The following is a 23,127-nucleotide window of genomic DNA, read 5'->3' on the forward strand; positions in this document are numbered from 1 at the left end:
GCAAGAAGTCAAATGAAATTATTTTGCAAACTGCTTCTCTGTGTAGCGACAGCAAAGAAACAGGAAAATAAGAATTGATTTTTCAGTTCTATTTTCTGATTCAAAGTGGAAGCTTGGCAGTTATCTAGTCGATTTGATGACTTCAGGAATCTAAGAGATAACAAGACAAAAATGTCTGGTACCTTGATTATGTGATTGGGCTCATCACACTCACTTCCTGGGCCCCACAACAAACAGGTGGGCTTTCGTCTGATAAATGTTATTCACCTTCATTCATTCTACTTAGTGAAATGTTTAGTCTAAGTTTTCTGACATAGCGACCTAAAATATCCATGTTATTGCTATGTTTTCTCTTTTAAAAAAATTTTTGGACATAAACCTCACTAGTAGTCATAGCAACTGGGTGAATTCTCCACCATACAGACTAAAGAGAAGCTCTGTGACTGAATTCCGTGGCTGCAGGCTCAGGCTAGATGGGAGAGGCAGGAATCTGAAGATTCCCTCAGGTTGGGAGGGGCACTCGGGGACAGTGTAAGTTCCTTGGCACAACCCTGCTTTCCTCAACATCCTTCTCAGTCTCCCCAAGCCAGAGAGGCTGCGGAGAGCTGCTCTGTAATTCTGCCTGCCTCTTTGACCCTAACACACACACACACACACACACACACACACACACCAACAGTACCCAGAATGACGAAATGTTTTTGTATTTTTTTTTTCAGGGAAGCTGAAGATTGTCTTTCAATAACAGTTGTTCGCTGCACGTCGGTAAATCTCTTTCTATGTCCTGTGTGTTAGTGTCACCGTTCTCCACCCCAAGCCCCATCCCCCTTGTGGGATGTCCCTCAGAGGACAAACAGGGCAGGCAAAGGGCAGAGGGGACAGCTGCCAGGCAGTCAGCGTTGCCTGGAGACCGAGATCCATCGGTGTTGTGGAGAAAACAGATGTGGGTCCAGGTGTTGAGGGCTCGAGGTCCAGCCAAGGAGACAGCCCTGTGATTATGCAGAGTGGGACGATGAAAGGGGCGCCCAGCTGGGGGCCCCAAGGCAGATTTGAGTGGCGTGACTTTGGGCAAGTCACTTCACTTCAGTTTTCACGTTTATGAAACAGTGGTGACAGCAAGCACTGCCTCGTCTCTCTGTGGATTGTTACGAGGACCTGACGAGGTATTGGGCGGGGAAGGATTTTATCAGTTCTGAGGTTCCTCACAAGGCAAGGCGGCACAGATGATGCACAGAGAGGGTGCAGTGGTCCCAGCCACCGGAGGCCAAGGGGCCCGTTGTGTATGATATGGGGGAGCATGTAACAAATTATAAGAGAAAAACCACCAAGGAGGAAAAGGTGAAATAAATTTCTCATTCTGAGAAATCATAATACGTACTTCTTACCTGTGGCCACATAAAGACAAAAAATAAATAGGGCATACAGAATTTTAATACTGCTTTAAATAATCTAACCTAATTGACCACACAGCAAACAAATTCCCCAGGCTACCAACAAATTCCACAGGCTACCAACAAATTCCCCAAATAAGAAACTGCACAGGTCTCTTTTTCTAGAATGCAATAAAACAGGAATTAGTAACTCTCAAAACCTAATTAAAACCATCATCCCTTTTGGAAGTGAAAATGCTATGTCCTGAGTAAAGATGAAATCAACTGAAAAAGCAAAACTACTATTACAGACTAGTTAGAAAATAGTTAAAAATCAGATTTCTACTTCTTAAAATTTATGTGCAGCTGAAAGTATATCCAGAGTAAGATTAATAGCCTTAAGTGATTTTTATTTAAAAAGAAAATAAGTAAAGTAAATGTTCAGTGAAGGAAATAGAAAGAAAAGACTAATAAAATAAACAGAAAGCAGAATAAAGAAAATAATAAAAATTAAAATCTAAATGGTGCTTTGGAAAGCAGAAAAATGGTAAAGTTGATAAGTAAATCCAAGGGCTGTTTCTTTAAGGGAAAATATAGGAAAATGGGAAACCTAAGGGAAAAGAAATATGTGGGTCCTTTGTGAAGGAAACCAGAATAGTACTGAAGGATATGAAAGAATTTCCGATACATGGAGATACATACCATCTTCCTTTATGAGAAGATTGTTACTGATACACTGGCTTTTCTCATGATAATATACCGTACACTGAAAGCTAATCACTATAAATGCCTGTGCGGGTGTTAAGAAATTCTTTTTATTTAGCTGATTATTATCTCAATGGAGAACATCTTAATCTTAATTAGGTGGTTATTTGCTTTCTCTACTTCCAAGAAATTAAAGCGAAAGATAGCACTTGTTAAGGTAAGGAGAGAGGGAAATGGCGCGTAGAGCATCCTTTAAGAGGTGAAAAGCACAGGGGGAGGAAGACGTGTTCCCGTGCCACTCCCGAGATTCCCGTGCGGTCCCCAAGGGAAGGGCGGTGTGAGTGCCCTGCCCTGACGGTCCTGCGGGGGACACTGAAGTCAGCCTCGCCGTTGGCCCTCGGCACCTCCCAGAAATGCCCTGAACATTGCCTAGCCCACTCCTCTCACCCAGCAGAAGTGACACGATCATAAGACAAGTGATCACAGGTGTCTTGCTTTAGCAAGGAACGCTCATCTCTGCCATGGTAAATTCTTCAAGTTCTCAGGTGACTTGAAATCACATAGGACCGGTGAGATCCCGAGTTGGTTATGTCAACTACTGCAACTGGGAGGCATAGAATTTTACGGGAAAAAGTGTCTTGGTTTCATTGTATAGCTCTGCATTTATATTAATTATTTATATATTATCATAATATTAATACTAATAGTTAATGTCTGGTTTACTTTTTACCAAAAGAAAACCCTACGAGGCAGAAATATTACAGGTGAGGACACGTGGCCCCCACGCCCATGGCCTCACAGGAAGACGCTGGTGGAGCTGGGTGACGTCCCAGGTAGTTAGAGACTCCAGAGCCCACACTCACTGGCATGATGCTGTCCTCCCTCCTGAAACTCTGCTGTCTCCATGAAATGGCATGGGCCAATCCAGGGCAGGGTGGCAGGGGCAATTGCAAAGAGATAAAAAAATATTTTCCAACGTGTCCCTTTTAGGTGCCTTATAAACATGAACAGCAAAAACATGCAGAGAGAGTTGGTTTTTTTTTTATCAGCTTAAGTTTGCTGCTCTTTGATAAATTCATTTAGAACCGAGGGAGAACTTAGATGTCCTAAAATAATGGATAACTCATGTCCTTTAAATGGCCTCTTTTTAATATCAGGTGGCTCCAGTGGGTGGTTTACAATATGTTTTAGGCGCCGAGGTACACAAGGAGCAGGCAGACCGGCCCTGAGGCAGGCCCTGTGGGCGGGGCATTTTCAAGGCAGGGAGCGTGTCTCCCCAAAGCAGCTGGTTTCGTGGTTGGATGGTTCCCCGTGCAAGAGAGGCCCTTCTTCCCTGTGTCTTCCGCCAACTAGTCCTGGTTCAACAACAACAAGTCAGCCTTGTATGAAGTGGCTCTCCAAAGATTTGCAAGGGTGGCCCTCTCTGCTCCATTCATTCTTCCTTATGTGGTACGTTTCTCTGAATTCTTGCTTCTCTGATAACTTTCTGGACAGGTTCCGATTTTGTCGTGACCCTCTCACATGGTGGCACCCAGAAAGGAATATAATTCCACGTATGGTCAACCGGTATGTGTGCCACAGGGGACAGAGGGTGAAGTACCAACATGTACCAGGGACACTAGCGAAGCCCAAGATTGGGTTAACATTTTAGCAAGCCCAATCTTGCTTTTGGCGTGGGTGAAACTTGTGGCTGACCAACAACCGAACCTCTTTTCAAATGAATAGTTTCTCATCCAGCCCCCCAACCCGTGCCCCATCGCATGATGTGCATTTGATTTTTTTTGATCCTCGACGCCACACTTCAATTACTCCCATCGCTTTGGCCCGTGTTCTGGCATGCCGAGATTTTAGTCAGGGAGCTGTGGCTTATTTGTACAGTCATCAGCTGTAGTCATCCTGCCTTCCTGTCAAAGAACCGCCTCTTCCCAAGTCTCCTCCCCTTCTTCCATTGTCCAGCCAGTGGGTTTCTTTAACCCGATCCAGCTCTGGATCTAACTCTTCCAGAACCACTTTCCCTACGGTGAGAGATAATAACTGTCGCCTCCACAGATTCCTTTTCTCTCTGTATCCCTCCCGGGTTCTGCCTCTGATTTCTCATTCCTTGAGTCTTTAGGGCGGCGGTGGTTGTACCTATTGCTTTGACCCTTCACTTACTCTGTTCCCTTCAGCTCTTGACAGCCCGACACCCTCTTATGTGTGTTCTTGGTGGTTGCCTGGCCTCTGACCCAGCTGCCCCTGGTCCTCAAGTTTCCATTATCCCTTTTTAAGATTCCCAGTCCCTTTGCCTTTCCTCCTGGGTTTTTTTTTTTTTCTGCCTAAGATCTGATGACAGCTTGCTGCTCCATGTCATTCACAGGCTTGTGAAGTCCCATTTCTCTGACTTCTCCCAGGGCATTGCTAAACATCGCTGATGAAGGCTGAGCCAAAGGGAGCCTGAGTTGCTTAGTTAGAAATCAGGGCATTCTTGAGTTTAGGTCAACTAGTTTGGGATCCGCCTAATGGCTCTGCATCGGGCCTTCTCCACAGGGGAATTATGGGACTCCTTATCAAACATTTTGCAAGAATGAAGGAATACTACTATATCCACAGGACCCCAGCCTACCAATCTGGAATCCTAGCTTCAAATGAAGAAATGAACTTAGTTGGCTCTGACTTGTTTTTGGTAACTCCATACTGGTTGTTAGTGACCAGTGTCTGAGAGCTCTCTGACCATCTCTCGTCTTGGATTTTGCCGAGAATTAACGACAAGGTTACTAATGTGTGTTTTCTTGAATCTTCTGTATTCATTTTCTGGGAAACTTGATACTTAACTATCTTTAGTCTCTTAATGTTTCTTCCATTCTCTGTCCTGTGGGTGATGCCAGCTGATACATACAATAGGCCCATCAGCCCCATACATTCAAAAGCACAAACACATTCAAAGCAGTCTGGTCATCCCATCACTAATTTCAGGTTGTAGCTTTCTCTTTACTCCTTCTGTCTCTTCCTGTTGGAAAACCATTCTGTTTGAATAAGAAAGCAAATTGAGGTCAAGCAATTTCTCCAGTTGAGGGTGCACCTCTTCTCTGGGAACATTGCCATTCCCCGCTCTCCTTCTACTAAACTTTTTTTTTCAAGCAAACTATATATTAGACGTACTGAATCATAGTCATGAACCCTGTCACACCACGGTTCTAGTTATCATAAATCATATCCATCTTCTTGCCTTAAAAGTTTGGGCCACGCGTTCATTTCACGTGCATCGTGCCATTGGTCAGTTGACATCTGAGGCTACAGACATAATTCACAGCCGTTTCCCCGACCGCTGTTCCGTATCCCTTCCCCCAGCTACACAGAATGTGGCCCGAGGCCTGCCCCGGGACTCTTACCCATGCAGGCATTCTAGAGGCTGTCCTAAAGGACTCTGCAGATTAAGGAAACAGGCTGTCAGACGGGGAAATAGCATATCACGATCCCACCCAAGAAGATCACATCGTATTGGTCTACATCATGCAAGTTGCTGTTCATTAAGTGCCACAATTTAGCCCGATGTAGTCAAGACCAAGGGCTTCACCACATACTCATACCAACCTGTGGTGACTCTTTTACCTCTGGGAGCAAAGGTACCACCCAAGAGATGAGAAGAGCAAAGAGGGGCCAAGGATAACTCCCAGGGGTGAAAGCTTCAGGGAACCCTGGAGGTGGTCTGGTCCAACTGCCCAAGTCCAGGGAGGGTCAGTGACTTGGTCAAAGTTATGCAGATTTATTTTGTTTTGTTTTACACACTCACGAGTCACACTCACACCTAACTGGTGTTCTTCCATAAGAGTTTGGTTTGAGGCAGTTCTCACAACTGCTGAGTAGCAGAGCTAGGGCTGGAGCCGAGGTCTCCTGATTCACGGGCCAGTTCTGCGTCTCCATCAGACCGCAGTCCTTTTCCCACGGGAGTGAATCTTCGACTGTTCTCGGGCGCATAAGAACGTTGCGTGTGTGGATCTCTGGGTGTTACGAAGAGATCTTTAATGGGACGTCGTCCTTCTCTGTGGGTGTTAATTGAATCCCGAAAGTTGTCAGAGTTTTTGCTTCTGTTTTTAAGAGTGAGAAAAGACATTTGTGGCTTTTATGAAAGCCCTGTGTAAAATGTGTCATGTTGGTGTTCTGCAGGGAGTCCCCAAGTCATCCTTCCTGACCGAGGAGAAGAGAGCCAGGCTGAAGACCAACCCCGTGAAGGTGCACTTTGCTGAAGAAGTGCTGGTCGGCTCGCACAGCCAGGTGCGTCACTCGGCAGGGGGCCGGCCCAACTCTCTGGTGATCCTCCGCCTCCTGGCGCACAGCTCCCTGCGACTCTGGAATCCCAGAGCCCAGAGAGGCTGCAGAGGAAGTGCAGTAGGTTCGCTAGAGGCTTTGTGTGCCACCCCCTCCCCCTGTCCGCAGCACACCCCATAGGATGCAAGCCCTCCACGGACAGGGAGCGATGGGGCGGGGCTGTGGGCGGGGCCTGAGAGAGAAGCGCTGGGTGTGGCTGCGTTATTCAGTGACTCCATCCACCTGCCCGTGAAACTGCACGACTCCAACTTTTAAGTTCTTGTTTTGAAGGTTTCAGCTCAGTGTCCCTCTGAAAGTGATATTCGGATGGCAGTGCTGGTGGTAGGAGGGATGGCTTTTGTGTTTTAAGAGCCCATGTATTGAACCTATATCGTGGGAACCTAAAATTCTTGTGTACACAATCCTCAGCCACCACAATGCCCTGCAAGGGAGGCATTTTAACAAAAGAGGAAGCAGAGGATTAAGGAGGTTAAGAGAATTAACCTCTGAGATCCCATAGCAAGAAACTACCTGAGCCCAGGTCTCTGTGTCCTCCACAGTGACAGCTCTTTGGTGGGAGGAAGCCTCGGGCTGGGCGTTCAGAAGACAGCTCTGTAGAGGAGATATTGGCTGGAGTTCAGCTTTGTAATGCGGACGTCTGAATAAATGACCTATTTATTCATACTTGACACATGTTTCCCTCGATGGTCTGTAACTTTTGCCATTCTGAATTCAGCGATTAAGACTAGATTTTGAAACTTGCAGGTCCGAGCTTGTCCTTAGCTGGTTTCCTCACCATAGAGACCAGCGAATGGGGGCTCCTGGCCACTTTGGCAAAGAGTCCAGGCGACCTGGTTCGCATCTGCAGGGCCCTTATGTTCCACGTGCCCTGCCACCTCCCAGGCCACAGCTTCTTTCCACCCGAGAGAGACAGGGGGATCGTCCAGGAAGGGGCCAGTGGGAGCCCTACGTGTTAGTCTCGGGAAAGACCTGTGACCCTGTCATTCAGCAACATTCCAGTCCACCTTTTCGGAAGTGGATTGAACCTCTTTTTCAAATTAAATTTAGATTCAACATGTGTTTTTAGGAGTAGTACACAGTGATGGGAAGTAAAGGCTAGAACCCACTCACAAGACTGGTTCTAGTTTGGATCTCGGTGACTTTAGAACCTCTTGCTGGTTCTGAAGGACCCTGGCCCCAAGGGCATTCTTCCCTTGCACTACACACTCGGAGGTCACTCGTATGAGACTGGCCCCGGGGGGATTCTCCAAACCCAAAGGGAATGTTTCCCTGCCCTGCTTCGCCTCAGGAATTCGGGCTGGCGTGGGGTCACGAAACACAGACCAGGCCTCTGCCTGCTTCCCAAAAAGCCCTCCAAGAGTGGCAGAGTCCCTCAGGAGGGCCCACGAGGGTGGGGCGATGGTTGGGGTGAGTGGAGGCGGAGAGCAGCCCTCTGCCCTTTGCTGATGCTTTCCTGCAGGGGACGCAGCAGTAAAATGTTGTGGGGTTTCACTCCAGCCTCCCACGCACAGTTGGGGACAGTGTACATGCTTGTCACCTGACTTGCTCACCTGCATCCCCTAAGGTTGGCAACCAGCAGTGGGGTATCAGCTGGCGATTCTGAGACATCCTATAGGCTGGTGCAGGGCTCTTGGGATACCTGTGCAGGGCGCCCTCTTCTCCACTGGCTCCCACGTCTCCCAGTCCTACTGGCTGTCCCCTGAATAAAGTGCACCTGTCTCTGTGGCCTGGGCCTGGCCCGCCGGAGAAATCTCCCGAGGCCAAGAACCAACCTGTGGCCTGATGAGGATGTTAGGGGGGAATCCCGTTCCCTGCACCAGGCAGGGACCGGAACTGAGGATTTGTCACACCCAGGGGCAGGAAGGGCTGGTTTTAGCACTACCCTTGTGTCTTCCAGGGAAATTCTCTGCTGTGCATGCCCAACGTGCTCAAGGTGTACTTGGAGAATGGACAGACCAAAGCGTTCAAGTTTGAGGCAGACACAACTGTGAAGGTATCAAGAGTAAACTTGAATCTCTTCTGCAGTGAGAATGTGCTGGCTCCTAGGACCCCTGGCATCTAGCCCTGCAGCTGTCTTGGTGGTCTCACGACCACCACAGTCCGCACGCCTCCAGTAAACCAAGTGCTGTGCTTTCTTATTTAGTTGCACAGCCGCCCGGCAAGATTTTATCACTATCTTGCAGGGGAGGAAATCAAGGCTCAGAGAGATGAAGTGACTTGCCCAAGGTCACATTGCAATTCATAAGCTTTCACCCTTCACCCCAGGACTTCCCTGACCCCCTCACCTGCTACCCAAAAGACTATAGCAGCTAAAAAAACCAGGTGATGGTCAGGGCAGGCCCAGGCCTCTGCCTGTTCTGTTCAGAAATGAAATCAGTTGCACTTAAGCTTTCTCAGATCAGATGCTCTGGCCAGGGGGTGGGGTAGAAAGCTGGGTAAAGGGTGGACACTGCCTTCCAGGGGCTTACAGCCTAGCTGGGGGAAGATGGACATTCTAGGAGCTCCCAATAGTCCAGGACAGCATGAATTAGGGCTGTGAAGAGAGGGACAAGGGCGTTCTCTATGAGCAAGGGTAAGAGTGCCATCTATTCCATCCCGTAAGCATGTCGGAGAAGGCTTCAGAAAGAAGCTGGGTGTCAGCTGAGCTTTGAAGGGCAGCAAAGAATTCATCAAGGGCAGGTGGGAACAGGGCTGTTGGGGGTTGGAGGGTGCACGTCAGTCTCAGGGAGTCACGTGAGCCGAGCAGAGAGCCAGTCAGATGGGCCTTGCCCAGGAAGTAGCAAACCATCAGCAGGACTGGAGCCTGGGCCCTTTCCGTGTGGGAGGAGTGGGAGGGGCCTCAAATGACAGGCAGCTGAGCTTGGATTCCATCCATGGACAATAAGGATGGCCTCCAGTTTCTGAGGAAGGGAGTAAATAGCATTAGAGGGAGGCTTCCAGAAAGCAGCAAAAACAGTAGTTGCTCAAAGACTGAAAACAGTGTCAGAATAAACACTGAACCTGGCTCTTCTGCACCAGGTTCAGGTGGGCCGAGTGGCTGTAGGTAATGGACAGTAGCTAAGACACATACGGACACACATATTATACATACTGACACACGTGTACACATACCTGCATGCACATACACAATGCACACAGCCAGTATCCCTCTCCGGCTCCTTCCTTTGCCATTTACAGAGCTGCTTCAGATGCCCATCACGTTGTAACCTTAGCGTCACCCAGGAGCAGCCAGAGGAGGCCTTTCAGGGAGCCTGGGAAGCCCAGGCCCAGAGCAGGGAAGGGAGGGAGGAACAGATCTGCTAATTATTGACTACCGGTCTTCTGGCACCTCCTTGTGTACTATCTCATTTAATGCCCCCAGTGGTCCTGTGAGGCGATGAGTGTTAACCTCACTTTGCAGATGAGAACACAGGCCCAAGAGATCCAACATTCGTCAAGGTCAGGTAGCTCATAGCAGGCTTCACATTTGGTCTGCGTCTGAATCCTGTGCTGGAGCTGGTCACCCTGCCGTTCTGCATAAAAGGGGAGTTTTGTAGATGAATCACACAGGGTTTTGGCTTCTGTTACCCCTAGCCCAAGTGCATTGGAATGGAAGGGATGATTTATTCACAGTAGGTTTCCCCTTTGGTGGCCAAAAAACTTTGATTTACAATAAAAGCACACACCACAGGGGAATTAAACCAGAGAGGATAGACAGAGTTGGGGAAAATGAGCTGGCAGTGAGTTGGAATAATACTGGTTAATCTCACCTGCAGCAGTGAAAATTTTAAAGCAAGTTTGCTAGCTCTTTACAGCAGAGAGAGGGGGATATAAACAAACCCTATAGCTTGTAAAAAAAAAAATAGACCAGTCTGTTCACCCATGTCTTTTCTCTTCCTTGCTCCCTTACTGAGGGAAGCAAAGTTCTTACATTAGAAAAATCCTCTTTCTCTGGAAACTAATACAAAATAATATTGAATGTGAACAGACCAAACAAATTTTAATGTAAAAAAAAAAAAGAAAAGAAAACCCTCTTTCTCTACATCAAGGAAAAGAACATGTCATGTGACCCAGCAAACATTTGCTGACGCTTCCTGTGTGTCAGCAAAGTGCTGGAGAGACAGACAATACTGCCCAGGGTCACATCCTCAGGAGCCAGACTTTCTGCGCAGGGCAGGGCTGGGGGTTAGAGAGGAGACGTGGTGATGACTCTCCATGAACCCTGGAAAGGTACGGTGTGCTCAGGACCATGGTGGGGGGACTTGAAGACGGTGTTCAGGCAGGAGAGCGCCTCCAGCTGGTGACGAGGAGAGAGCGGCCCCTGGGGAGCGGTGGCCTACGAGGCAGGCTTGGAAAGATGGGTGGGCTTTTGACAGGAGAGGGGCGTGAAGACAGCATCCCGGGCATGGGCAATGCCACCAGCAGAGACCCAAATATGGGGAAGTTTGGCGAGTGTATGGGGTTGTGAGCACAGTGCAGGAGATAAAGTGGGAGAAATGGACTGGCACCTGGTACTTGAGAGCCTTGAACATGAAGCCGAGGACTTCGGATTTGGGCTGGTGAGCCAGAGGGGAGCCACTCGGTCTTCTTGGGCAAGGGAGAGCGTGTGGCCAGGACAAGACTTAGACAAGTTCCCCTATATCAGGGCTCAGCAAACGTTTTCTGTAACGTGCCTGACAGTGAATATTGTAGGTTCTGCAGGCCACAAGGTCTCTGTCACACTGCCTCAGTTCTGCATTATGCCAGATGGGCACAGCTGTGTTCCCATAGAACTTTAATTACAAAAACAAGCGGTGGGCTGGATTTGACCTCCCAGCTATGGTTCGCCAGCCCCTGCTATAGGTGCAAGGCAGAGGGTGGAGGGGTAGCAGGGAGTCCTTAGGTCCCCACTGTACAAAGCCAGGAGAAGTGTGTGAGCTCAAGCCAAGATGAATGAGGGAGAATGGAGAGAGGGGACAGGGTCAAGAGACAGGCTGTCCGTCATGGCCAGCTCATGGTCAACACTGATGACTGTTGCCAAGTTACAGAAGCAGAGAAGCTCTTCAGCCCTGAGCCACTCGTGACCACGAGTGACGGAGGTGACAGAATGAGTGGAATGGCCCCCCGAACTGGGAGTGGTGAGGAGCAGGTAGCCCCCAATGGTCTGACACTTACTAAGTCTGGGGTTCTTGCAGGCCGCCTGTGATGCATCTGTGAGGATGATTACTCCTCAGGTGGAAGTTTACGAGCACCCCTGCGGGCCAAACTTTGGGGATGTGATCCAGCACGAGGCAGGCTAGGCTCACATTCTTGGGGAGTTTACCATCTCGTGGGGTGAGAGGCAATAAGCAAGAAAACAAATCTCAGCAGCTAGGTTGTAGTGACCCCTTGCTTGCCATCTGCTAGGTACTGTTCCAGCACCTTATATGGGAAATGAACGTACACAACAACCCTGTGAGGTAGGTGTTACTATTAGTACCACTTTACAGATGGAAACACGGAGGCATGGAGTGTAGGCAGTTTATGCCGGGACTCACAGCTAGTAAGTGGTAGTCAAGTTGTAAAACCCATTCACTTCACTTTACTAGACTGTCTCTCACTGAAGAGCATAGCTTCTGTTGAGGAAAATAATTTTAAAGAGCGATGAGGGAAATAAACAGGACCCTGGGCCCGGGAATGATGGGGACCAATCACATCTAGATACAGGGCCCAGAGCAGGCCTCTCTGAAGAGAAAAGAAACCACCTTGTGAAGAGTCTGGGGAGAGAGTGCCAGGCACAGGGAACGCTGTGAACCCCCTGAGGCAGCAAAGACCTTGTGATGACAAAAGGCCGCTGGAGGGGACCCGGGGAGCTGGCAGAGCAACTCTAGTGGCACAGTGTCGGTCACTCCATGCTGTCAGTGCTCCAGACAGGCATCGTTGTCCTCCCTTTCGCAAGAAGAAACTGAGGTCCAGAAACGCCAGGTTAATTTCTCACAGTTGCATAGCAGGTGCGGGGTGGGATTCTATCCGGTGAGCAGTTGAAGATGCAGACTCCAGAGAGAGGATGAATCTGGAGACCTTGACGGGACACAAGGGCCCCCAGAGGGTAGCTCCAGTCTCCCAAGTAAAGCAAGAAAGGAGAGCTATACGGGCAGCACTGGAGCCCTGAGGAGTGGGCACAGGGCCATGAGGGGCCGTGACAAGTCCCACACGTGGCCTGTCAGCATTCAGCTGCCTGAGCTGGCAGTGCACCCAGTGGGCACAGGCTTCTCCCCCCAGCCACCCCAAGGAGCAGAGAGAAGGTCAGGGAGCACGAGGGCCAGCCTGCACCTCAGGTGACCCACCTGCCTGCCTCTCTGTGCCTGGCAGGACATTATCCTCACAGTGAAGGAGAAGCTGTCGATCCGAAGCACGGAGTACTTTGCACTGGTCCTGGAAGAGCAGTACAACGTCTCGCGGCTGCACCTGCTGCACGAAGAGGAGCTCATCCAGCAGGTACACTGGGCCACTGCTCCGGGCGAGGAGCTCCGGGCTGGGCAAGCTGCGTGCCTCAGCCAGGACTTTGGGGCACAGGGCTCAGTGCATCTGCAGGTTTCATGCACTTTCTTGTGCCAAGAAGGCACAGAGCTCACTCAGCCTGGGGATGATAGGACTAGAATCAGGCCTGATTTCCATACGAGGTAGGCAGGGCCCCATTTTGCAGATGTGGAGACAGAGGCTTAGAGAGGTAAGGGGACTCACTCAAAGTAACACAGCCAATAGAACCCCATCCTTTGCTTCTGGCTCTGATGGTCTTCCCCTGAACCTGCTGCCTTTGAGATGTCAGGGAAGCATTTGTTGCTGAGTCTAAGCCCTTTCTGTGAGGCTCACCCCCTGAGCTGGCCCCGGAAGGCAGGACAGAACAAACACAGCCAGTCCCTCTGTACCTCTCAGCCTTTCGGCCATCAGTGATCCATTGTACCAGCTTTTTAAAGCCAAACACGGGTCAGTTCAACGAAACCTTGTGGAGGGCACACTGATACAAAGATGAGAGGGATTTCCACACATGGAAAAGGAGAAGGGGCTTTTGAAGCAGGGCGACAGCACGAGCAAGGCGTGACCTCACAGAAGCCACCCTGAGCGTTTCTCATTGCAGGTGGATGCTTACCCCAGTCACCACCTTGTAACACTGCTGCCTGCAAACTTTTTTAAAAAATCACTTCTATCCTATTAGCGTTGAAAAAGAAAATCTAATTCAGTTCCTAAGATAGTCGAGGTGCAAAAAATAAGATACAGAATATATATAGTGTATACTATACTGTCGTTTGAGGGAGAGAAAGGAATATTCAGGCATAGAAGCATGTATATCATACACACATAGACTGTTTCCGGGAGGGCGTATAAGACGTTGGAGATTTCTTTCCAGGAATTTCTTCTGGAAAGGGAAACAAGTTTGATGGAGTCAGTGGGAAACTTTGCTCTTTTGAGCTTTTTACACTTTATACCCACGGGAAAGTCAAATTAGGAGCCAAGGTCTGGCTGTCTTGGGAAGCACTCAAACGGAAATCTCCGGAGACCATCTTTCATTTTCGTTTTGTTTTGTTTTGTTTTGTGGAACAACTGGAAGAGCAAAGGTAGATACGATTCATGGTATCTCCCTTACCCATCACAGGTGGTGGAAAGAGAGGAGTCACATGACTGCCGCTGCCTCTTCAGGGTGTGTTTTGTTCCCAAGGACCCTCTGGACCTCCTGAAAGAAGACCCCGTGGCCTTTGAATACCTCTATCTGCAGGTGACTGGGTCTGCGCTTCCTAAAAGAACAGTGGCTGTTCTCAAAGATGAGACGCTGCCTCATTCTGAACATGAGCTCAGGGCGGGGAAGCAGCTCCCTGGCAGGGGTTAGCTCTAACTGAAGGAGAAGGGCCTGAACATCCCCTCAGGATTCCTTTTCTGTCACTGAGTTGCTGTGTCGGGAGATTAGTGATACATTAATGAAACGTAGGCTCAGTCCTCCATGTAGATGATACATTTCCTAATACCATTTAAGATCTTTAGAGCTGCAGTGTTTATTGATAAAAGGGGTGTTAGTGCTTCAAAGCGTTACTTTTAGGAATGATGAAACTGAGTCTTGGAAAGGTCACATGATTTGCCTGGGTCGCCCACTTAGTGACAGAGCCAAAAATGGCTACCTTGGTCCTTGCAGCCTGTCACTGTCCCTCCTTTACCTCTTTACATGAGGATTCTTATATCATTTTTGTTCAGATGAAAAAGCATCATTGGGAGGTGTCAACATTGTACAGATGCGCTAACTCGAACTAGGTGGATCAATTTGCCCCAAGTCTTAGTAAATCATGACAGCACTGTTTTATATTTGTGTGATACTGTGTCCTTCATACCCTCTTTCATAGGCATCACCTAATTTAGACCTCACAGATACCATGTATGGTAGACCTGACTATGCTCATTTAGCAATGGGAAGAACAGCTGTGCTTAGAGAGTCTTAGTAACTTAGCCAAGGTCACACAGCCTAGAATCGGCGGAGCCAGGTCCCACGCTGAATTCCTGGACCTGCTGCCTTTCACTCGAGAGAACTAGGAACCAGTCCATCTGTTGTTTCCCAATTCCTCTGATCTGATCTCTTCTAGAGCTGCAGCGACGTGCTCCAGGAGCGCTTTGCGGTGGAAATGAAATGCAGCGCTGCGCTCCGCCTTGCAGCCCTGCACATCCAGGAGCGGATCTACGCATGCGCCCAGCCGCAGAAGATCTCTTTGAAGTACATAGAGTGAGTGGCAGGGGACTTCCGCGACCCATCAACAGCAGCTGTGCTGCATTGATAATTTGACTGGCCCCTGGCCAGAACGGCCAGAGTCCATAGAAAGCTGATACTCACCTCCCTAGGTATCGGTCCATCGTCTTTCTGCCCATTTTCCTCTCCACCCTCTCGGACCCAGCAGGGCTTCCCCAGATGTCAAAATCTGGCTTCTCCCTCTGGGGCGGCAGCCAAGCCCCAAAGGAATGACATAGGATCCCTTTATAAGTTCTCATTTCCTGGGAGAATGTCTTGGGAAATCGTGTAACTTCCGTGAAGAGCTCTGATAAGGGCAGGAATGCCTTGGAAATGAATAACGTTGCTTTATATTCCTATTAAGGCAGCTTCAAGTCCTGGGATTCCAACACCATCTGACTCTTAGCTTAAAATTTCACTTTGTTCTTGGCAGCGTCACCCAGGTTGGCTAACCCCCCACCAAATCTGTTCTGTGCCCTGCCTGGGCATCAAAATGAAAAATACAATACAAAAAAAGAGAAGAGAAATAAATAAAAATAAAACAGCTCCTGGGCCCTGTCCCTGAGGTACTAGGTCAAATCTCTAGAGAGTGGGACCTGAGAAGCTGTATTTTTCACAAGTTTGTTGGAGGCTTTGAGGCTGTCAGACCGGCACCCTCCAAAGCCTGGCCCCGTAAGCGTGTGTCACACACATGTGATTGTGATCTGTCGTGTACATTGCAATAAAGAGAGACAGAGATCTCCTGCTCTGTTTAACAGACCGTCACCCCACACCAGGAGTGATGAGCTCCCAGAAAGATGGGTGGGGTTTAATTCCTGAATGGCCGTGGGTTTTTTGTGTGTGTTGGGGGTGGGGAGAGGAAATATACACAAATATCTTTATAAATGTATATATTATATTTTATATAAATATATAATATATAAAACATAATTAATATGGTGACATACTTCTATAAAATGTAGATTTATACACACGCATATGTACACATGTGTGTACCTTCTGCTGAGAAAGAGGCTCGGCTGCAGTAATCTGGGGACACGAAGTACGGGATCCAGTGTCATTGTGCCCTTCACGAGAGCCACCAAGTACACTGTGAAAAGGGGCCTCCTTGTCTCCAATGTCTCATGGCAGGAAAGACTGGGGAATAGAGAACTTTATATCTCCCACTTTACTCCGAAACATGAAAGGCAAAGACATCAAGAAAGCCATCAGCTTCCACATGAAGCGGAACCAAAACTTGCTGGAACCCCGACAAAAGGTAATGTAGCCGTGGCCCCTGCCGGCCCACCCGCCCCCTGCTGCTGTGGACCCTCAGGGGCTGCATCTTCAGCATTGCCTTGAGTTCAGGCAAGTGAATAACTCTAACTTAACAGTCTCTTTTTTTCTTTTATTTAAGCAACTTATTTCTGCTGCCCAGCTACGTTTAAATTACCTACAGATCCTTGGGGAACTCAAGATGTATGGTGGGAAAATCTTTAATGCTACTTTAATGGTACGTACTAGGGAACTGTAGAATCCCACTCTTATAAGGGACCTTAGAAGTCCTCTGAAGATCAATGAATCTTCTACCTAAAATTCCTGAGAACTCTGTCATGTACTAGAACTTGTTTGGTGAACTAAATATGTCACTGAGGAGTGTTTATGGTGTCCTTGCTTTGTGCCAGCCCTCTGGCAGGTGCTGGGGGAGGCAGAGCTAAATGAGACATGGTTTCTGCCCTCAGAGGATTGAACAAAGTAGCCAGCCAGACAAAGCAGAGCCATGAGAGGTGCATAGGGCTGTTGCTGTGCAGTTTGAAGACAGAGCTACCACTGACAGCTTCAGGCCAAGAACGAAAAGGGAAGGGATTAAGGCAAGGCAAGAAGATTGGATTCGGCCAGATGTCTGCATAGAGGCAAGGCATTTTGAGGGAAGGGTGCTGTAAGCTATTTACTCTGCAGCTTTGGGAATAGGAAGGGGAAGAGGAAAATGTGGCAATCACGAAGGAAAGATAGGAATGTTTGACTGACAGGCTGGGACCCTGATTGTTCAGAAGGAGTGTAGAACTGAGAGGTGGGTCTGAGAAGGGAAAAGAGAAGCAAAGGAACCCTCTTCTCTGTTACTCATTCCTCCTCGGGCTTCCGTCTTAGAGCCCCGGCCTAGAGCTCTGCTGGGCGGGGGGGGGGGGGGGGGGGGGGGGGGGGGGGGGGGGGGGGGGGGGGGGGCGATTAAGGGAACTCTTCCCTCTACTCAGCCAGCTCCAGAACTCTCCAGCACAAAGCCTAACAATTTACCAATTAGAGATTTTTTTTTAGATTTTTTATTTATTCACTTTTAGAGAGGGAAGGGAGGGAGACAGAGAGAGAGAGAGAGAGAGAGAAACATCAATGTGCGGTTGCTGGGGGTTGTGGTCTGCAACCCAAGCATGTACCCTGGCTGGGAATCGAACCTGCGACACTTTGGTTCGCAGCCTGCGCTTAATCCACTGAGCTACGCCAGCCAAGGCCCAATTAGAGATTTTTTAAAAAATAGTAACAAATCTTCTTTCAGTGGATTTGATGTGTCTCTCAGTCATTTACAGTGATGGGTCAATTTCATCAGATTGCTGGCCTAACAATATAGATGGAAAAAGAGAATCAGTGTTTTGAGAGCAAGGGAGAGCAATCAGATAGTTAGGGAAAGGAAACATAGATGGCCTTTTGTGTGCACAGATGACCAGAAGGTGGAAGAGAGACTAGATCACAGAAAGGAAGGCTCGAAGGTAGAAGTGCTTCCCGCTGTTCCCAAGGGCCCATCCTGCCCTCTCCCAGCTGTCCCTGGCGCCCCTTCCCCTTTCCTGCCCGAGGAAAGGAGTAGAATGAGGGAAGAAGCCAACCACATCAAACTGGCTCGGGGTGTTTGCTGGGCCCTGGCGTTGGAAGTGTAGATAAATGCAGCCTGTCATCAGGGAACTTGGCGGGCAACCTGAGACCTGGATACAAATAATTACAATAAGAAGTCACAGCTCAGTGCTCCATGAGAAGCACAGAGGAAGAAGTGTGGAAACAACACGGAGGGAAGGACTATCCTGGTTTGAGAAGACAGGGATCAGGCAGGTATTTTTAGCAGATGTTTGCAGTAGGTTTTGATAGAAGCTTTTAAAGAAGGGTCAGGGTTTCAGGAGGTGCTGATGGCAGGGAAGGGATTCCTAGAGAAGTGAAAGGGGCACACAGGTGTGATAGTACAGGTTGTGTACCAGCCCAGTCTGGCTCTCTATTAGGAGGGGATTAAGGGAGATAAATTGACACTTACTGTAGCTGTAGATGGGGCCGGTCAGGCTCTGGCCTCGCTTGGTAGTCTAGGGAGCGGAGACGGCGACCTGATACAAGAATCGGGGAATGTGCGGAGAGGTATCACGTCTTACACGTGCGATGCATTTTCACTGGTGGAAGGAGACTGACTCCTCCTCTGCCCCTCTGCAGCTACAGGATAGAGAGTCCTACGTTGGCCTTCTTGTTGGAGCCAAGTACGGGATTAGCCAAATCATCAACAGCAAACTCAACATCATGTCCACGTTGGCAGAGTTTGCCAGCATCAGCCGCGTCGAGCTGACGGAAGAGTCTGAGAAAGTGAGCATGGTCAAGGTGTATCTCCAGGACATCAAGGTAACACAGTGGGAGGAGATCCGAAACCCAGCTTTGGGAATTGGGGGGCTAAATGATTTTGGGGTCGTTTATATATGAGTTTGGATGTTAACAAAGTCTAACGCCCCACATTTGCCTAAGAAGATGAATTGTCCATTCTGTCCGGTCAAAGGGGAGGTGGTCATCAGGGTGCATTTTCCTGGGCAGGTCTTAAGAGGTTTTATTGTACAAACTGAGCCTGCCCCTGTCCTTTCCTGATGGGTTCGGAAACTTAGTTGGCCTGGGACCAGAAAGGCTGTCCAAGAGTTCTGAGTGGCCGCAATTAAAATGGGTAAATGATGTAGTGTACCTCCCGAGCCTCTCTGGAAGGTCCTGCACCTCTCCTGTCTTCCTTTGCTTTGATACCAACACGTTCAAGGAGGGTGCTTTATTCTCATCACCCTCTCCCTCCTTCTCCATTTGCTCTCACTCTCTTTCTAGGTCATGTCTTAAAGGGGCCCCTTTGTAGGAATGAGCATGGGGCATGTGGTGGGGATAGGGGCTAGGGTAGGGGTGAGGGATGGAGAGGCAGGAGACAGTGTGGACTTTCGGCAGAAGGGACCCACTCTGTGTGTGTGTGTGCGTGCACATGCTCATTTCGAGTCATACAGGTGAGAATACAGGACACGAGGCCTGCCTGGGACCACGGCTGGGCTTACTTGGCATCTCTCATGGGCCGCACATGGCCCGGCGTCAGGCTTCAGATGGTCCCGTACCGCCGCATAAGGTCTTAAGCTCTCTTTACCTTCAAAGGTTCTGACTCTGCTGCTGGAATCCAACAGTGCAAAAGACCTCGCCTGCCTGATCGCTGGGTACTACAGGCTGTTTGTGGACCCGGTTAACTCCGTCTTGCTCTGGCCCGGGAACAAGCACCAGGGGCACCGCGTATCTGCTGAAGAAGGTGAGGTGCCGAGGTTTGCATGGCCATGACGGGCCATTTCACTGCCTTGTGGGTGGGGGCAGCCGAGGGAGGTGATGGACCGCGTGGAGCCGAGACTCCAGTGAAGCCGAAGGGAGCTGTTTCTCCACTCAGTTCCTGGTAGACAGTTGATCTTTCCAAGATCCTAAATAGAGAAGCTTTCTCAGTACCTGAGAGTCCCTAAAACCAGAGAATGTCTCTGATTCTCTGTGGAATTTCCCAAAATCATCTCTAAGATCCGTTGTATTTTGTCTTTATTTGCCAGCAAAATGAGATCTCAGTTTTGTTCAGTACCGGTGACCAGCCCTGGCCAGGTAACTCAGTTGGTTAAAGTGTTGTCCCCACACGCCAAGGCTGTGGGTTTGGTCCCTGGTCAGGGCACATAGGAGAAGCAACCAATGGATGCACAAATAAGTAGAAAGAAATTAGTGTTTCTCTCTCTCCTTGCCCTTCCCCTCTCTCTCAAATCATTTTTTTAAAGTATGGATGACCTAGTTTCTCACTCCATGCCTATGTACTCTTTTGCATTCTCTTGAATTATAACAGACATTTTCAACCTTAACTTATTTAGAAGAAGAGGGCACCTCTAAATATGTAGAAGGGACTGGAAACCCTGTCACACAAGGGCTGGAGCAGCGGGGGCCAGGCGAGGTGAACGGTTTTCCAGGCCAGCTCCCGGTTTCTGTCAGGCTTTGGCTTCCGCGCTGCTGATGCAGCTTTTCCCCTGTGGTTTTCTGATAAATCTTTAACAACTATCTCTGCCGGGGGGGGGGGGGGGGAAGGGACAAAATTAAATAAATAAAAAGACATAACTCTGATTAGAAGCAATGGTCTGTCTTCACGGTACAAACGCTCCGACCACGGCTAATTTCAAGCTACCAACGTGCTATCACCGAGTGCGGAGAAGGGGAGAGATGCTCATTACATATCATGATGTGGCATTTCCTCCATGTGGACAAAATAGGCATAAGTAATCTCGAGAGCTTAGACGATAGTAAGGTAAAGGAAAATGATCAGGCGGTGATGCGTGTTGCTCATTTGTTAAGTTTGTCTTTAACACGATTGATGAACAAGGGGTGACACCTCCGAGCCCCGTCAGGGAGGCGGGCAGAGGGGGACCCACGCTGCCCTGGAGGCCTGACGGCGGGAGGGGCCGCTCCTGCCAGGGCAGGCAGCAGTGGTCAGGGGAGATGCTCAGAGGGGGAGGCATTTGAAACAGATCTTGAAGAATGTGCTGGAGGAGGCCAGAAAGAGAGGGGAGGGGAGATCATGGGAAGCAGAGGGGACAACGTGGAGGATTGACACAAAGGTCAAGGGCAAGAGCAGAGAGAAGCTCTCTGTAGTGGCTGGAGTGACCAGGCTGTGAAGGAGGGGTCGGGGCCGTCTTGGGAGGCCTTAGTTCTTGTGGAAGAGCTTAGGCTCTCCCCTGTAGGCAGGGGAGGCCAGCAGAGGGTTTAAGCAGAGTGTGATGTGGGTCAGAAAGAAGTTTTTAGGAAGATCACCCTGTAGGCTTATGGCGGAGGAGAGACTGGAGACCGGGCTCAGTGCCCCCCCCCCCCCTCTCCATGGATCCTTCCTGAGCACCATGAGAACCAGTGGGTCCCAGGGCCAGGCCTCAGAATGGTGCCAGCCTGCAGATCTCCCTTAAAGGTGCTAAAATACAATCCTCAGGCCCCACTGCCTAGATATTTGACTCAGTACATCAGAGGTAGGGTCAAGGAACTGTTTTGTATTTTGAAAGGATTCCCTATCTGGTTTTGATCCCAGACAGGACAGGGCTGAGATTTGGTGAGGGTTTAGGAAACCAGGGTGATACTGCCCAGAGCAAAGTGAAATCCAGTTAAATAAATACCCACCGTGTTTCTGGGAACAGGTAGTTCTCCTTGGAAGTAGGGATGGAGTGGTCCTGTCTCCGTGAGGTGGTTCAGACTGATGTGAGGGAGGAGGCCTGGTGCTGAGGGACCAGAGCTTGCGGTCTGGAGTCCCCTGTGCCAGCCACCATAGCGTGATCTGGGCCAGTCACCCTCCCGTGCCTCAGTGTTCTAATCTGCAAAACTAGAAGGCCAGCAGCACGGTGGCAGGAGGATACCTAGGCATCTGCCAGTCACCAGAGGCCAATTGGTAACTCTCAGTGTGCCCTGTGTTGCAGGCTACGAGTCCAGGGCGTGCAGTGACTCAGAGGAGTCCTCCGAAGTGGACTGCATGCTGGACCCTCTCTCTGACCGATGCCTGCCAAAGCTGGGCCCCTGCAGACCGTTCGTGCAAGAGGAGCAGCCTCCAGGGGACGGCCACACGCCCAACACGGCCAGGAGATGCCCGAGCACCTGCGGGGCCAGCAGCATGACGGACAGTGCTGAGTCTGAGGCGTCCGACTCGGCCAACACTGAGAGCCGGGGCTGCAGGACCAGTGGCTCGAGCGAGTCCATGGACGCCCTGGAGGAGGATGACTTGGACGCCTGCTCCTCCAGCAGGTCCGGCTTCTTCCACTTTGGCTCACCCAGCTTCCCAGAGAGCATGGATGCTCACAGCCAGGAGGAGAGGGGCAGGACTGAAACCAGTGGCTTCCTCTGTCTCCTGGACCTGGCCCAACGAGCCAACCCTCAGTCCCAGAAGCCGGAGCTCTCTGAGAGTGCCGCTCCTGGGACATTCAGCTGGGGACCAGAGCTGAGCGCCGTCAGGCTGGACCCCAGGCTGTATGAGGGCAGCCAGGCCGACTACTACAGCCTGTGCTCCAGCGTCTCCCCGGCCAGTTACCTGAGCGACAGCTCAGACAGCGCAGCTTCCCGGCAGGGCCAGCTGGGCTGGATGGAGACCCAGCCCTGCTCCATGCTGGAAGCCCTGGCCCCTGCCTGTGAGGACGGCAGCTCGGACGAGGAATACTATGATGCAGCTGACAAGCTCACACCCCCAGACACCCTCTCAGGTGAGCCCTCCCCAGCGGGTCTGCAGACTCGGCAGGCAGGGACCAAGCTTGTGGGGAAGACACGTGAGTCAAGCAGGGTTATGGTCCTCCCCTGAGGAGGCTGCCCTGGGCTCAGTGGACTAAATTATGAGCATCATGACTTTAAGTAAGAGCTACAAGGGAGGTCCAGAGAACTGTGGGCAAGCAGGGATAGGAGGCACTCATGCAACAGTGGAAATCAGGGAAGGCTTCCCAGAAGAGGTGGGGAAAGGGCTGAGACTGGTGAGATAGAACTTACACAGAAAGAAAAGGGTTTGACAGGAGGGCCCAGCAGAAGGAAATCGCTGCGTTGTTAATGACCCTGAAGCTACATTGAGTGAGGCCTTGGAGCAAGAAGAACCTACCTGATTGGCCGTTGGTGGCCCTGTAAGGGACTCTGATGTAGGAAAGCAGCGAAAATCTGCTGGTCATCTTTCCGGTTCCTCTTGCCTCCCTCCACGCAGAGTGTGGGAGTCCTTCTACACAGAACGACTTCCCAGCTGACTGCAAAACCTAAAAGCCTTCCAGAACATTCTCTCTCTCT

General features: G+C 49.9%; 1 protein-coding gene across 4 annotated transcripts in view; it reads left to right on the forward strand.

Annotated features, from left to right (window-relative positions):
* Nucleotides 1–23,127, forward strand: part of FRMPD1 (FERM and PDZ domain containing 1) — a 122,067-nt gene that overhangs the window by 93,488 nt on the left and 5,452 nt on the right. For all 4 annotated transcript variants that reach the window (XM_036021938.1, XM_028524529.2, XM_028524615.2 and 1 more), the window contains exons 5-15: nucleotides 720–765; nucleotides 6,219–6,326; nucleotides 8,278–8,373; nucleotides 12,690–12,815; nucleotides 13,972–14,091; nucleotides 14,945–15,081; nucleotides 16,216–16,342; nucleotides 16,481–16,576; nucleotides 18,523–18,705; nucleotides 19,477–19,624; nucleotides 21,792–22,565. In XM_036021938.1, coding sequence (XP_035877831.1) covers nucleotides 720–765; nucleotides 6,219–6,326; nucleotides 8,278–8,373; nucleotides 12,690–12,815; nucleotides 13,972–14,091; nucleotides 14,945–15,081; nucleotides 16,216–16,342; nucleotides 16,481–16,576; nucleotides 18,523–18,705; nucleotides 19,477–19,624; nucleotides 21,792–22,565 — 1,961 coding nt within the window. The remainder of the gene's footprint in view (nucleotides 1–719; nucleotides 766–6,218; nucleotides 6,327–8,277; nucleotides 8,374–12,689; nucleotides 12,816–13,971; nucleotides 14,092–14,944; nucleotides 15,082–16,215; nucleotides 16,343–16,480; nucleotides 16,577–18,522; nucleotides 18,706–19,476; nucleotides 19,625–21,791; nucleotides 22,566–23,127) is intronic.

This window comes from Phyllostomus discolor, chromosome 3 (assembly GCF_004126475.2).
Source record: "Phyllostomus discolor isolate MPI-MPIP mPhyDis1 chromosome 3, mPhyDis1.pri.v3, whole genome shotgun sequence".
Lineage (NCBI taxonomy): Eukaryota > Metazoa > Chordata > Mammalia > Chiroptera > Phyllostomidae > Phyllostomus > Phyllostomus discolor.